The sequence below is a fragment of the Acytostelium subglobosum genome, assembly GCF_000787575.1.
Source record: "Acytostelium subglobosum LB1 DNA, scaffold: scaffold21, whole genome shotgun sequence".
NCBI classification, from domain to species: Eukaryota; Evosea; class Eumycetozoa; order Acytosteliales; family Acytosteliaceae; genus Acytostelium; species Acytostelium subglobosum.
The window spans coordinates 383,037-396,291 of NW_012236512.1; the positions used below are offsets into that span (position 1 = coordinate 383,037).

General features: G+C 48.9%; 2 protein-coding genes across 2 annotated transcripts; both read left to right on the top strand.

Annotated features, from left to right (window-relative positions):
- Positions 1 to 1,933: 1,933 nt before the first annotated feature.
- Positions 1,934 to 9,602, top strand: SAMD00019534_092270 (hypothetical protein; the record flags this gene model as incomplete). Its single annotated transcript, XM_012895641.1, has 8 exons — positions 1,934 to 3,309; positions 3,372 to 5,215; positions 5,246 to 6,589; positions 6,620 to 6,936; positions 8,249 to 8,572; positions 8,636 to 8,911; positions 8,980 to 9,217; positions 9,280 to 9,602. Coding segments are annotated over 8 exons (6,042 nt in total), but the record flags the coding sequence as incomplete, so codon positions are not given.
- Positions 9,603 to 10,091: 489 nt separating this feature from the next.
- Positions 10,092 to 13,006, top strand: SAMD00019534_092280 (hypothetical protein; the record flags this gene model as incomplete). The annotated part of the gene is made up of 2 exons (XM_012895642.1): positions 10,092 to 11,072; positions 11,141 to 13,006. Coding segments are annotated over 2 exons (2,847 nt in total), but the record flags the coding sequence as incomplete, so codon positions are not given.
- Between the last annotated feature and the right edge of the window lie 249 nt (positions 13,007 to 13,255).

Below are 13,255 nucleotides of genomic sequence, written 5' to 3' on the forward strand. Positions count from 1 at the left end.
TGCTTCAATAACTGGTGACTTGAACTTATAATAACATCCTTCACTGGATATAAGTTTGTTGTGATGTCTATCAAACTTTATAACTTTGTCCCTGTTTGGTTCAACTTCGCACATTCTATTCCAAAGCATTACCTTCTTGTCTAACAATTCTTGAAAGATTGATCTATACTCCATAATATTAATACCTAATTCTCTTGATCTTATATCACTATATAATAATGATTTAATTGATTTAAAGTCCATATAATCTCTTACTACATAACCAATACAATGATTGAGTAACTCTATTCTTCCACCAATTAGATTGTTCACGAATTCATTTGACAATGACTCTTCAACTTGATTATTAATCAAATATTTGATTGCATTATTATATCCAACATCACCAATATAACAAATACTAATACCAAATCATTATGATAAGTACATTCTTGTCCATATCTTTGTAATATCTCCAACATATTTCGATCATTTTGAGCTAGATTCTCAGCTTCATCAAAGATGATCACAGGTGGTTTACCATGTTTGGCCTTGTACTTTTTAAACAGCTTCGGCAATGATGGGTCTAAGAATACGATAACAGTCATAAGATGATAGGGAATGTGATCCTTCTCCAAAGTCATATTGGAAAGCTTTACCAAGTTCATGACCAAAGGAGTCCTCTCTTGTTGGAGCTGATAGATATACAACACCTTTGCCAACTTGTTTACATGCTTGGAGTATTAGTGTTGTCTTTCCAGTGAATACCTCTCCACTTATTAAATGGAATCGTCCATTCTTTGAATCAGAGGTATTCAATATCTTTGTAATTTCTTTGAGGTCTTCACTTCTATCAATCAATTCCGATTCCTTGTAATCTGGAATTAGAGGATATGATCCACATTCAAATGAATCCTCTTATTATGGTAATTATAATATTTTCTATTCATCATTACTAGGAATGGTGAAGCAATCACTAGTAATCCAATTGGTATACCATACTTTAGGAATCGACAATGTTGTTGTTGATTGAATTTATCATATTGTTCTTCACTTTGTTTTTGTTGATACTTATTTATACAATCATTACAATGTTGTTGTTGATTGTTAGATAACATTGTTATCAAATAGAGTGGAGTGATATCTTATACCTCTTCTAACTCTAATTATATCATTATTATTATTAAGAAGTCTTAGTTTTGTTTGGCTATTCAATAATAACTTTGGTAATCTAGTTAACATTTATTATCTCTATCTAAGTAATAAAGTGGGATCAATAATAATATCTTAGGTATGACTTGTTTCAAAATACATTGTGTGAAGTGGTGATTGGTCCCAGGGAATGAAGTTCCTTTTTTTGAATCAAGAGATTTCATTGGAAGTAGTTCATGGATTCATTCATTCAATGATCTTGTAAACATATACATACTTATTATATATATTAATACACATATCTAGACAACATCATTGATAAAGTGATATACAATTACTATTTCTAGGGATAAAGATCAATCAATCAAACAATCAATCATTCAATCTCAAACAATCAAGGAACTGTCAACTACAACAACAATAACAACAAGGGAAAGAAGGGAATAATAGCATCGATAATATAATGATACCAAGTCAGATAGTATCGGGTGCAGCTAATCCCAATCCCAATACATTCTCAAACACTCACTTTAATGATGAGACATACTTTGCATACTCTTCAAACAAGAATGTATATATATTGCGAGGTGCATCACTCAATGTGATCCAAGTGCTCACTGGACATCGTCAAGAAGTGTCCTCAGTATGTTGGCGTGCAACCGACTCTCTCCTACTCACAGCATCCGCCAACGAGATACACCTCTACATGAGAGTTACAGTATGTATCTCCGATCAGTCATGTCTGCGTGCAACTTCTAACATTCAATCAATCAAACAATATTAGGACACAACAACGACAACAAGTGATACACAAGCAGGCTCTGCGAACTGTCCACCAAGATGGGAGAGAATGTTGGTCATTCCCAACCCGTTCGAGATCACGACTATGTGTTGGCTGACGTCCAGCTCATTCTTGGTGGGTGGCGAGTTCTTGGCTTTGTGGAAGATCGATGTTGAACAGATACGCAAGAACAATGCGATCGCAAAGAATCAAGAGGCCGCTGTCACAACCGGCCAGATCTCGACGAGGACTGCCCACGATGCGTTGCGCATGGGAGCTCGCGAGCAAAAGATCTTCAAGAAGCAGGCACAGATCATATGGCGCACAGACTGCTCACAGCCAATCTACTACTCGGCTGCGGCACCCGATGGAAAGATGTTCGCCACGGCGGGCAAGTGCGACAGGATGCTCAAGGTCTGGTACGTTCAGCCCAAGGTGGTCTCGCGCACTCAGACCACCACTGTGGAGGAGGCACCGGCAGCACCCGTGGAGGTGAAACGCGCCAAGGGCTACTTCAAGGACGAGTTCAACAAGCTCACAAGCAAAGAGCCAAAGTACACGCTAAAGAAGCCGGCGCTGGACGCCCCGACCGATGGTTCGGCATCGCCCTCGCTCGTCTCTTCGTCGCCTGCCGTGCCCAGGCTGTCCCAGCTCAAGAAGGCCAAGAAGATCGAGTTTGAGTCCTATGGATTCATATACTTGCCACATCCACGATCAGTGTCGTGGATCTCATGGCGCGTCCGTGGTGGTCCAGCGGCCCCCACAAACATTCTGCTGACCAATTGCAAGGATGGCGTCGTACGTCTCTGGCAGCAGTCACGCCAATCGCAGCGTCTTCAGTTCAATGTGTCAAACATCATCTCGGCCGGCTCCGAGTCTGTCGACTGGGTGTTCCCATTGACCTCATCTCACTCATCAAGTACAAGTGGCGAATCTTCGTCGTCGTCGTCACAGGAAAGCGGCAACACATCATCGACAACCGCCAGCAACACAACTTCCAGCACAACCACCACCAACAACAATGATGACAACGCAGAACACTCCAACCAATTACTCACAGATTTGAAGAACCCAGTTGTGCTGCGACAGAAGGATATACAGTTGGTCAAGTCAAAGCCCGTGCACGATTACATCCTCTCGATGAAGCCCAATGGCACGCTCGTCGTGTGGAAGCTCAAGACTGATGATTCAGCCAGTCGCCAGACCTCGTCCGTTCAGATCTGGATCAACTCACAGATCCTGTCGCCTCAAGAGATTGGACCCAACCGCATCATTGCCCTCTATCAACCCGTTTCCAACTCTGACAACACACCATCCTCCATTACCATCTGTGTCAACTCATTCACCGGCGCCATCTCCTGTCGCAAGTTCTTTGTTCAAACTCATCAATCACAGATGTAAAGTATCAATGTTACTCGCGAACATGCTCCATTCTAACCTTCATCCCTCTCTTCAACAGCGCAACGACATCCCCAACATCTAGATGCTCAGGACATAGGGCAGCGATCAAGAAGGTCAACGTGTCGCTGTCATCGCCATATCTTTCATCAATTGATCGTGACAACAATACTATACTATGGCATACAACATCAGATTCTAGCAGGATACAGTCAAACTATCGACTTATGGATATTGGCACGCTTGGCAACACAGTCAGCTCGCTCACATGGTCGCCCAACCACAACTTTGTCTTTGCGGCCAGCCCCGAGGGCATCATGGTGTACCAGGTCGATAGCCACGACCACAACAACAGACCTCTCAAGCTGCCCATTGGTGTGATTGAACACTCGAGCTTTGCCAACGCCGCTGAGTACATCGACGAGGTGCATGTCGTCGAGCCGCAGCGCAATCTCTATCCACCCGAGCTCCAAATGCATCAGTATCTGGTGGTGGGTCTTAGCAAGGACGGCGACCGACTCTACGTGTGGGGCGTCTCAATTGATCGTCAGTCCAGCCATCACAAGAATGCTGCGTTAGCCGTGGAGCAGCCAAAGAATGGTGACTGGCGCCAATCTGTATCAGGTCTGGCATCCTCTGCCGCCATCCCCGCAATACAGGAGGCCACCGCTGGTAACGTGTCGCCCAGCACCCCGCCCTCGCTCATCTCCTCCAAGCTGCTGGCTGTCAAAGAGTTTGACACTCGCATCTCATGCATCTGTGGCGCAACCAAGGGCATCTCCAACGGTGTCTCCACCAAGCCTCTTTACGAGAACGTCGCTGTGGACGAAACAGACACGACATCAAAACCCATGGGCTTCGAGACAATGCTCTCACATCCAATCTGCATCACTGGCAATGTGGAGGGCAGCATCTCTCTGTGGTCACTCACGCCACAGACCAATCCAGAGGACACCGAGACCAACCAGCCGCAGTGGCGTCTCACCGAGGCTTGCAGCTATGATGCCTACCAGCATCCAGTCGTCAGTGTCAAGCCTGCTTACTTTGGTCGCTTTGCCACCACTCCTTTCACCAACGGCAACCCAGAGATACACATCTGGGAGCTCGAGTCCAACACACCCAAGCTACAACTGGAGGAGACTATCCGCTTTGGCGACTTTGATGTTGTCAACGCTGGCAACACAAACAACAACGCTACATCACTCAGCAACACACTGGAGATACATGGTGGCGAGGAGATTGGTAGCGGTGCATGCTGCTTCAGCTTTGCCCACTTTGAGGATGGCTCCGCCAGTGTGGTCGTGGGATACCGTAACCAGGTGCGCGTACTCCGCAAGCCTGTAGACAGGATGATCGGCTCATACAAGATGCCCTGGGTCGAGACACATCGCTTCACTTCGGAGCTGACCTCACCAATCCAATGCGTTGAGTGGGGCCGTGACCTCGAAGTGTTTGCCGCCACAGGCAACCAGATTGTGGTCTTCTCAAAGTGGATCAAGCCCAACCAGCAGCTGCTCTCAATGCAGGAGACGCCCATCTCTGTCGAGACGGTCCATCACCGCCACTCACACCTCAACAGAGCCCTGCCATACTATCACCCCAAGGTGCTCACTGAGTACATGATGGCAGGCAAGTTTGACAAGGTGGAGAAGATACTCAAGTTCGTCTCGAGCTACCTTATCGAGAAGTACTCGCTGGATGACGACGAGGATGCCGACGCGGACGATCTTCCAACTTTGCCCATCCATCTGCCTCAGATGAAGATTGAGGAGATACTATTTGATGCGGCGCCAACCGAGGTCAACAAGAAGGCGGGCTGCGAAGACGACATTGATCGTATCAACAGCAACTACTTTGACAAGGAAGAGAAGAGCAGCAACAATGAGGATGGCGACGACAACGACAATGACAATGACCAAGACTCTAGCGCTGGTGGCAACACTTCCACATTGGACGACGCCAACATATTCACAAAGCGACAGGCGACCAAGATGAATGAGATTCTCTCCAGGATCAAGCTGGCTGGCCTGTTGAACAGCGAGCAGATCCAATTGCTTGCACTCTCAGATACATATGGCCAGATTGGCGAGATGCGTGGAGGCCTTGACGAGAACGGCTCCAGGTTCCTGCTGCTGGTCAAGATCTTCCAGTTCCTTCGCGCCTCTATGAATCCAGCAGACCGTCCTCTATCATTGAGCGCGTCTGAGATGCTCTGGGCCCTGCACTCGGAGGCCCAGGAGACCATCCTAAAGAGTTGCTTCCCTTCCGAACCATTGTGGGAGGATCTTCGACAGCTTGGCGCAGGTCTCTGGATCAAGAGTCCAAACACACTGCGCTCGACAATCGAGCAGCTGGCCAAGACAACATACATGATCAACAAGGATGCGTGTGATTGTGCGCTCTACTACATCGCACTCAACAAGAAAGGATCACTGATCGCGCTGCACAGAGCCACCAAAGATGTCAAGCGTGTTGAGTTCCTGCAGCAGGACTTTACCCAGCAGAAGAGTATCAACGCTGCAGCCAAGAGTGCCTTCTTGTTGCAATCCAAGCACAAGTACGACCTGGCCGCATCGATGTTCTTGCTGGCGGGCGATCTGAAGCAGGCGATCAACTTGATCCTTCAGGTCAAGGGCGATTTCCAGCTTGCCTACGTCGTCGCCAGACTGTTTGAAGGCGACAATGGCCCCACGGGCAACATGATCCTGCACGACCATGTCATCCCGCACGCCAAGAAGACTGGCGACCGCTGTCTCTTGAGCATCGCCAACTGGCTCACCAAGAAGTACGAGGACTCGCTCAAGGTCCTCCTGCCAGGCTCTTCCATCGAGGACGGCAACAAGAGGCTGGACTCTGAGCTCGCCTCTCCATCGATCTCACTCACCAGCTCGCGATCATCACTTACGGCCAGCTCTCGTACGTCCACTATCTCATCGCCACCCACCAACATCAAACAGACCGTGGTCAACATCTCCACGCATCTCAAGACGTCAGACATGGGCCCCTCGGTGCTCTACTTCTTCCGCTTCCTCAAGAACCACGTGCTTCTCAAACAGGTGTCTGAGGAGAAGAAGAAGGACGCACCATTCCTGCGCAACAGTGTATTTTCTTATCTGAATAGTGGCTGCTCCTATCTCGCACTGGAACATATTGGCGCGCTGGAGGAGTCGCACCCCAAGCTTGTGGCGCCCACCATTGAGGATGAGCCAGTGGAGGCACAGGTGGTGCCGGCAATCGCACAGCCCAAGGAGGAAAAGAATGACTCTTTCGATCTCGGACTTGACTTTGGAGGTGGAGGCTCTCGCTTCGGCTCCAGCAACATTGACATGGGTTTGGACTTTGGCGGCGGCAGCTCTCGCTTCGGTTCTAGCAACAACAACGACATGGGCTTGGATCTCGACTTTGGAGGCGGCAGCTCACGCTTCAGCTCCAGCAACAACAATGACATGGGCTTGGACTTTGGAGGCGGCAGTAACAACAACAACGCATCCAGTGACCTCGGCCTGGACTTTGGCGGCGGCGGCTCTCGCTTTGCCCCCTCCAACGACATGGGCCTGGACTTTGGACCATCGACAACTGCTTCATCCAACTTTAACGATATGGGCTTGGACTTTGGCAGCAGCACAGCTCCCAAACTCACTGTTACTGGTGCCAAGGATGCACTCACTTCGTCAAGGAAGCTTATGAAGCACGATCGCGAGAAGATCTCACTGTATCCTCTAGTGGACGTCGAGCTCAAGACCAAGCTGGTGCTACAAGTGCTCATTCACAACATCGTGGTTTACACCGACGCCAACACATGGAAGGCCAACATCGAGGTGTTTGATCACAACCTACAAGTGCTATGTGAGCATAGCAATGTCGATCGTTCCAAGATCATTGAGCATCTGATCCAATACTGCTCCAACCGTCAGTATTACAAACAAGTGATGCATCTCTCCACACTTATAGGCAAGAATCCCAATCAATGTCTGGATGCCACCTGCCAGAGCATTCTCAAGTCCATCTCCCGCACCAGCGATTACAAGCAGACCAAGTGCCAGTCCGACAATCTGATCAGACTCTCATTGTAAGTGTTCCAATCAATCAAATCAAACAAACAATGACAATAACTAACCAATCAATCAATCATCAGGGAGTTGTACTCATGTCTGGAGGACATTGCCCATCCAAGTTTGACAATCCTAACAATCTATGTACGTACATACATAGACACTCACATTCATTCAATCATTCAATTGACTCTCTATCCAATCAATAACAATAGATGATGCTGTTCCTAGCTGCTTGGGGATACTCCAGATATGATGTGATGATACATTTGTTCGAGGAGAAGCCATTGGCTGAGTTGATGGACAGTGTGTCCAAGCTGCCAAATGACTACAGGGATGCGCCAATCGAGGACCAATCAGCATCAGACGACGAGGACGATGATCTCCTTGACAAGAAGGAGCAGATCCAAAAGAGATTAGAGCAACAAACAGTATGTACATACCTCCTCGCTAGACCTTGGCCATTCACTCACTCAATTGTTTACCTTACTTTACACAGTTGATCAAATGTTTGCAGAAGATATTCGACTTGTTCGCGCTAAAGAGGTACAAGAAGCTGTATGATTCGGTCACGGCCAAGTCAGAGTACCATCACATGTTTGATGTGATACATCAGAGGATACATTACTGGTTCGCCTCCATTCAGAACAAGGTCATGTCCTCACCAGCATCAGTTGTGGACTGCTTCTACAAGAGGCCACTCAACGACACTGGCAACAGTCTGCTGACATTGGTCAAGTCCACACACCACTTCCACACCGAGCAATGCATGGTGTTGTGGAAGGCAATGTGCAAGGAGCAAGAGTTGCTCGACACGTTATCCAGCGCAGTGCTGCCCGAAGACAGCAACTCGTCATTCCAGAGCGATGCCAAGCGTGGAGCCGCTGGCACAGCCGGCAAGAGGATCGTCATGGAGGAGGTGGTCGAGCTGTACAAGGACAGCGACCTGCTGCAGTCCTTCTGTTTGGACACCACAAGTCCAGACATCCCCGTCGTGGCCGTGGCCACTACACGAGGAATCCGTGAGATTGACCTCAAGCAAAAGAACGAATCATCTCGCGACGACTTTGAGATGGACTCTGTTGGCGGAGCTGACACCTTCCTCTCCCCAGCCACCATGTCCAAGAAGATCCGAGTATCCTCCAAGTCAGTCTCACGTCTCAACCTAAAGAACAAGACCAATGTGTTCAAGAATGCCATTTCATCGCTAGTAAGTCAAGGTCTCGACAACACAAATTCACAATCACATCCTAACAATCATCACGTACTTTAGAACTTATCCAAGCAAATGGATCACAACATCATTGTACAATGCTTGGAGTCACATCCAGACAGCTCATATTATGTATCTGGAGGTATTGATGGAAGTGTGTGTCTATGGCAGTTTGGAATGCCAGACGTGTTGACAGCATATCAGTTGCCGACCAAGCCAAAGATTGTCAGATGCCGATTCAACCAGAGTGGCTCCAAGTTTGGTGCCTGCGATATATCTGGCAATGTCATGCTCTGGCAATTTGGAGGTGATGAGGAGACCATCAGACCATTCTATGTATGTTTGATTCGTTCATTTGCTCGCATGTTCCACTCACTCATTCGCTCAATCAATCAATCATACAGACTCTACAAGCACACTCGAAACAATGCCTGGACTTTACATTCCTCAATGCTGGAAGTTTGTTGGCCACTGCTGGTATTAGTGTTGATGGCAAGAAGGACGTCTGTCTCTGGGATGTACTGTTGCCACCAAGCAAATCACTCATAACATCATTCACCAATCAAGAGAGTGGCGCATCATCCATCGCCTACACTCCAAAGAATCATACATTGATCGTTGGTGGAAAGAAGGGTTCATTGAGTATGTATCATTCAATCAATGTCATTAGACTCAATCACTAACTCAATCAATCAATCAAATAGCCATATATGATATAAGGACTAATAGGACATTGGACAGCTTCAAGGCACATTCATTGAACACCAAGTCAATATCGGTGGATGTAACAGAGGAGTTTGCATTCACTGGATCGAGCGATGGTAATATCAAGGCATGGTCACTTCCATCCATGACCAATCTAGACACTATCGAGGATGCACACAAGAAACAGACCTTTGTCGGACCTCCAAGTGTCTTTAAGAGCCTTGTGAGCACGTATGGTGTGATCCAAGTGCGCGCGGAGAACAATCACATCTACTCCTGTGGATCAGATGGCAGGTTGACAAAGAGGAAGTTTGTGTATAATAAATAATATCCCCTGCTGGGTCGTCATTCATTCGTTTCAATCAGATTATGTAAAGTGATCAGATGTGGTAGATACGATGTTGTAGTGTTGTCCAGGATTGACATATGTATCTGCCAACCCTACTCTGAGTCGGCAGTGATTGAATCGTTTCACCCCCACCACACTCTTCAGTGCACTCACTAATCAATCAATCACACACATACTCAAGCATGATCACACTTGCACACATTTACTGATCAATCACACTAACACTGGAACTAATGTATATACATGGTATTATTGAGTGGATGTATATGGACATGGACAATGAGTGGATGTTGCAGCATGTCCAAAGAAGTCAACGTCAGTGACTGATGGGTATGCATCAACATCACTCTTTCATTCATTCAATCAATCAAATCAATCAACTACAATAATTGTTGTGTAAAGATAGTCTACTGGAGAGCTAGAGTGGAAACAAGATATAGTCTTTAGTGACTCGACACATAGACACACAAGCAATCACATCTACGAAAGATGGCACCTGGTGCCAACAATGTGTCCAGCGCAATCGGCTACCTCAAACGCAATGTCCTGACATTCATCATTATAACATCGGTGTTCTTTCACCTCTACGTCATACACAAGTATGTTGGCAGCAAGCTAGAGACATTGACCATCACTGCCAATCAGCAGTTCAGGGGCATGGACGAAAACACGCACACGCCCTTTGACTTCATGGTCTACTCAAAGTTGGCCAGCTACCATCCCTACCACGTGGTCAACGTGGCGCGCGAGCCCATCTTTGACGACCTCAACGACTTCCCAGAAGTGTGCGCCGCCGCCGGTCTGGTCAAGCGCCAGCCCGGCTGGCTGCAGCGATGTGAGGGTCGCGACTACTACGAACCGGTCGTCACGCCCACACCCGTGATGGATCCCGACAAGATGAACTACTCCATCAAGCCCGACAGTCCCGCACGAGCACGCTATGCCTATGCACCCGATGAGTCCATGCGGGACGAGCCACCAATCATCACAATCTTAACGCCATTCTACAACATTGGACCAATCATCCATGAGACTGCCGCGAGTGTGTTGCGCCAGTCCCTCCAGAACTTCCAATGGATCATCGTCAACGATGGCTCACCCAACCGTACACTGTTCATCGAGTCCCTGGATCCATATCGCGCGCTCAATGACTCGAGAATCCTGATCGTCGACCTTGACAAGAACGTTGGTCTGCCAGGAGCACGTAACGAAGGTCTAAAGTTTGCCAAGGGCAAGTATCTAGTGTTGTTGGACCCTGATGATCTCATTGAGTACACCTACCTCGAGAAGGCAGTCTGGTTCCTCGAGACCAATCCTCAGTACTCTCTCGTCAATGCCTGGTCTCTTGGCTTTGGTCACAAGGAATACTACTGGCAGAAGGGTTTCCAGAATGGAGACATCAACATGAAAGAGAACTACATCACAGTAGCATGTGTGATGAGGGTATGTGTCACTCAATCATTCAATCACTCAATCACTCAATCACTCACTCACTCATTCAATCAATCTAGACTGATGCACTTCGCCAAGTTGGTGGGTTCGACGCCAGTTTGAGGACTGGTATGGAGGATTGGGACTTATGGATGAGGATGGCTAATAATGGACATTGGGGACACACTTTGGAAGAGTTCCACTTCTGGTATAGAGTCAGTCCTCCAGGTAAATGGGCTTCAATCTACAATGAAACTAAGTTCAATGAGTTCATGGCCAATCAGAAGCGCAAGTACCCAGTAGCATTCACTACTGGTGTCCCCAAGTTGAAGCGTGAACCACAGGAAAAGATGGAGAGCGTTGCCAACAACATAACAATCAAGAACAATCTGCGCAAATGTCGCCCTCGTCTGCTGATCATCATACCCTACATGGAGATTGGTGGTGCCGACCAGTTCAACTTCAACTTTGCACAAGGACTTGTGATGGATGGCTGGGAGGTGTCGATCGCCGCCAACAAGGACGCGGCCAACACGTGGCTGCCTCAATTCCTGCGAGTCACACCTGACATCTTTATCATGCCACGATTCATTCGAGCCACGGACCAGACGCGATTCCTCGTCTACCTGATCAACTCGCGAAAGTTCGACGTGGTGTTCCTGAGCAACAGTGAGGGCGCCTATAACTACTTGCCTTACCTGCGTGCGCATGCCCCTGGCCCCGCTTACGTGGACTACACTCACTCTGAGACTCCCAAGTGGAAGAACGGTGGATACGCCCGATACAGTGCTGGCGCCGAACCATTCCTCGACCGCTCGATCTTTGCAAGTGAACACCTTCGCCAGTATGTCATTGACAAGGGTCACAACCCCAACAAGACCGCCACAGTTCTGATCGGCATTGACTCAGTTAAGTACGCACCACGCCCCGAGAACAAGGCCGCCATTCGAAAGGAGCTAGGCTTCCCCGACGACGTCCTAGTAATTGTGTTTGTAGCGAGGCTGGAGAGCGAGAAGCAGCCCGAGGTATTTGCAGAGGTCCTGCGTCGTGTGGACGCGCTTGGCTACGACTTCCGCGCCATATCCATTGGTGGTGGCGCTCTCTTCAACGACCTCAATGATACCATCTGGCAACACGGCCTTCAGGACAAGGTGCGCCTGTTGGGCAGTATCCCCAACACAGAGGTGCAGCGATACGTGTCAGGATCGGACGTATTCTTCTTGCCGTCAAAGGTCGAGGGAATATCGCTGGCCATCTACGAGGCCATGTCGATGCAGGTATGTGCTGTGTCGGCCAAGGTCGGTGGCCAGGCCGAGCTGGTGAGCCCAGACGTCGGCTACCTCGTTAAGCCATGTACGGCAACCGAGACCGAAGAATACACCGACATCCTGGCCGAGCTGGCCGGCAACAGAAGTCTGGCGCTGGAGCTTGGTCGCAGGTCACGCGAGAAGATCCTCAATGGTTTCTCCGTGGTCGACACGATCCGCAAGCTCGAGCACGAGTTCTGTAACGCCGCGTTTGTCAGTCGTCTCACCAACAAGATGTTTGACAACGACCTTTTCCGCCGACTCTCCAACGAGATCGCCGTGCTGGGCTTCGAGTACCACCGCGCCCACGACGAGCTCCTTCCTCTATGGAACGAGCACGTTGCGCTCGTCAAGCGTTGCCAGCCACCTGCCGCACCCAAGGATGACAAGCGACCAAAGCGAACCAAGTCCCCGTACCCCATACGCACTCCAGAGGAGGTGTTGGAGGCGCTGGACATCGCCAAACTGCGCCCAGTGGACGACATGATGAAGGAGAAGCTCGTGGACAAGAAGCTGAAGATCGACCTCAAGGACTTCCAGGAGACGCACATCCGCCGCAACCCGCGCGTCGCGCTCGAAGGCTTCAAGTTCAACGAGTTCCCTGCACCAGTACAACCACGACGTCGACGACTGGGATGATGACATCCCCTACCCGTTCATGCAACAGGAGTACGTCGCATATGTGCCCGACGCATTCGTCGCAAGTGGCGACTCGGGCACCGTATTTGACTGGGACCGCTCGTTCATGCTGCGGCAGGGTCAGAAGCAGACGTTCAACGCGGTGCCACCCGAGGTGACGCGGTGCCGCGTCGTGCGCTCCAAGAAGATGTTGACGCTGCTCCAGCTGTACATGTCGTTCAACACGTTTATCCAGGACCACCTGCCCAA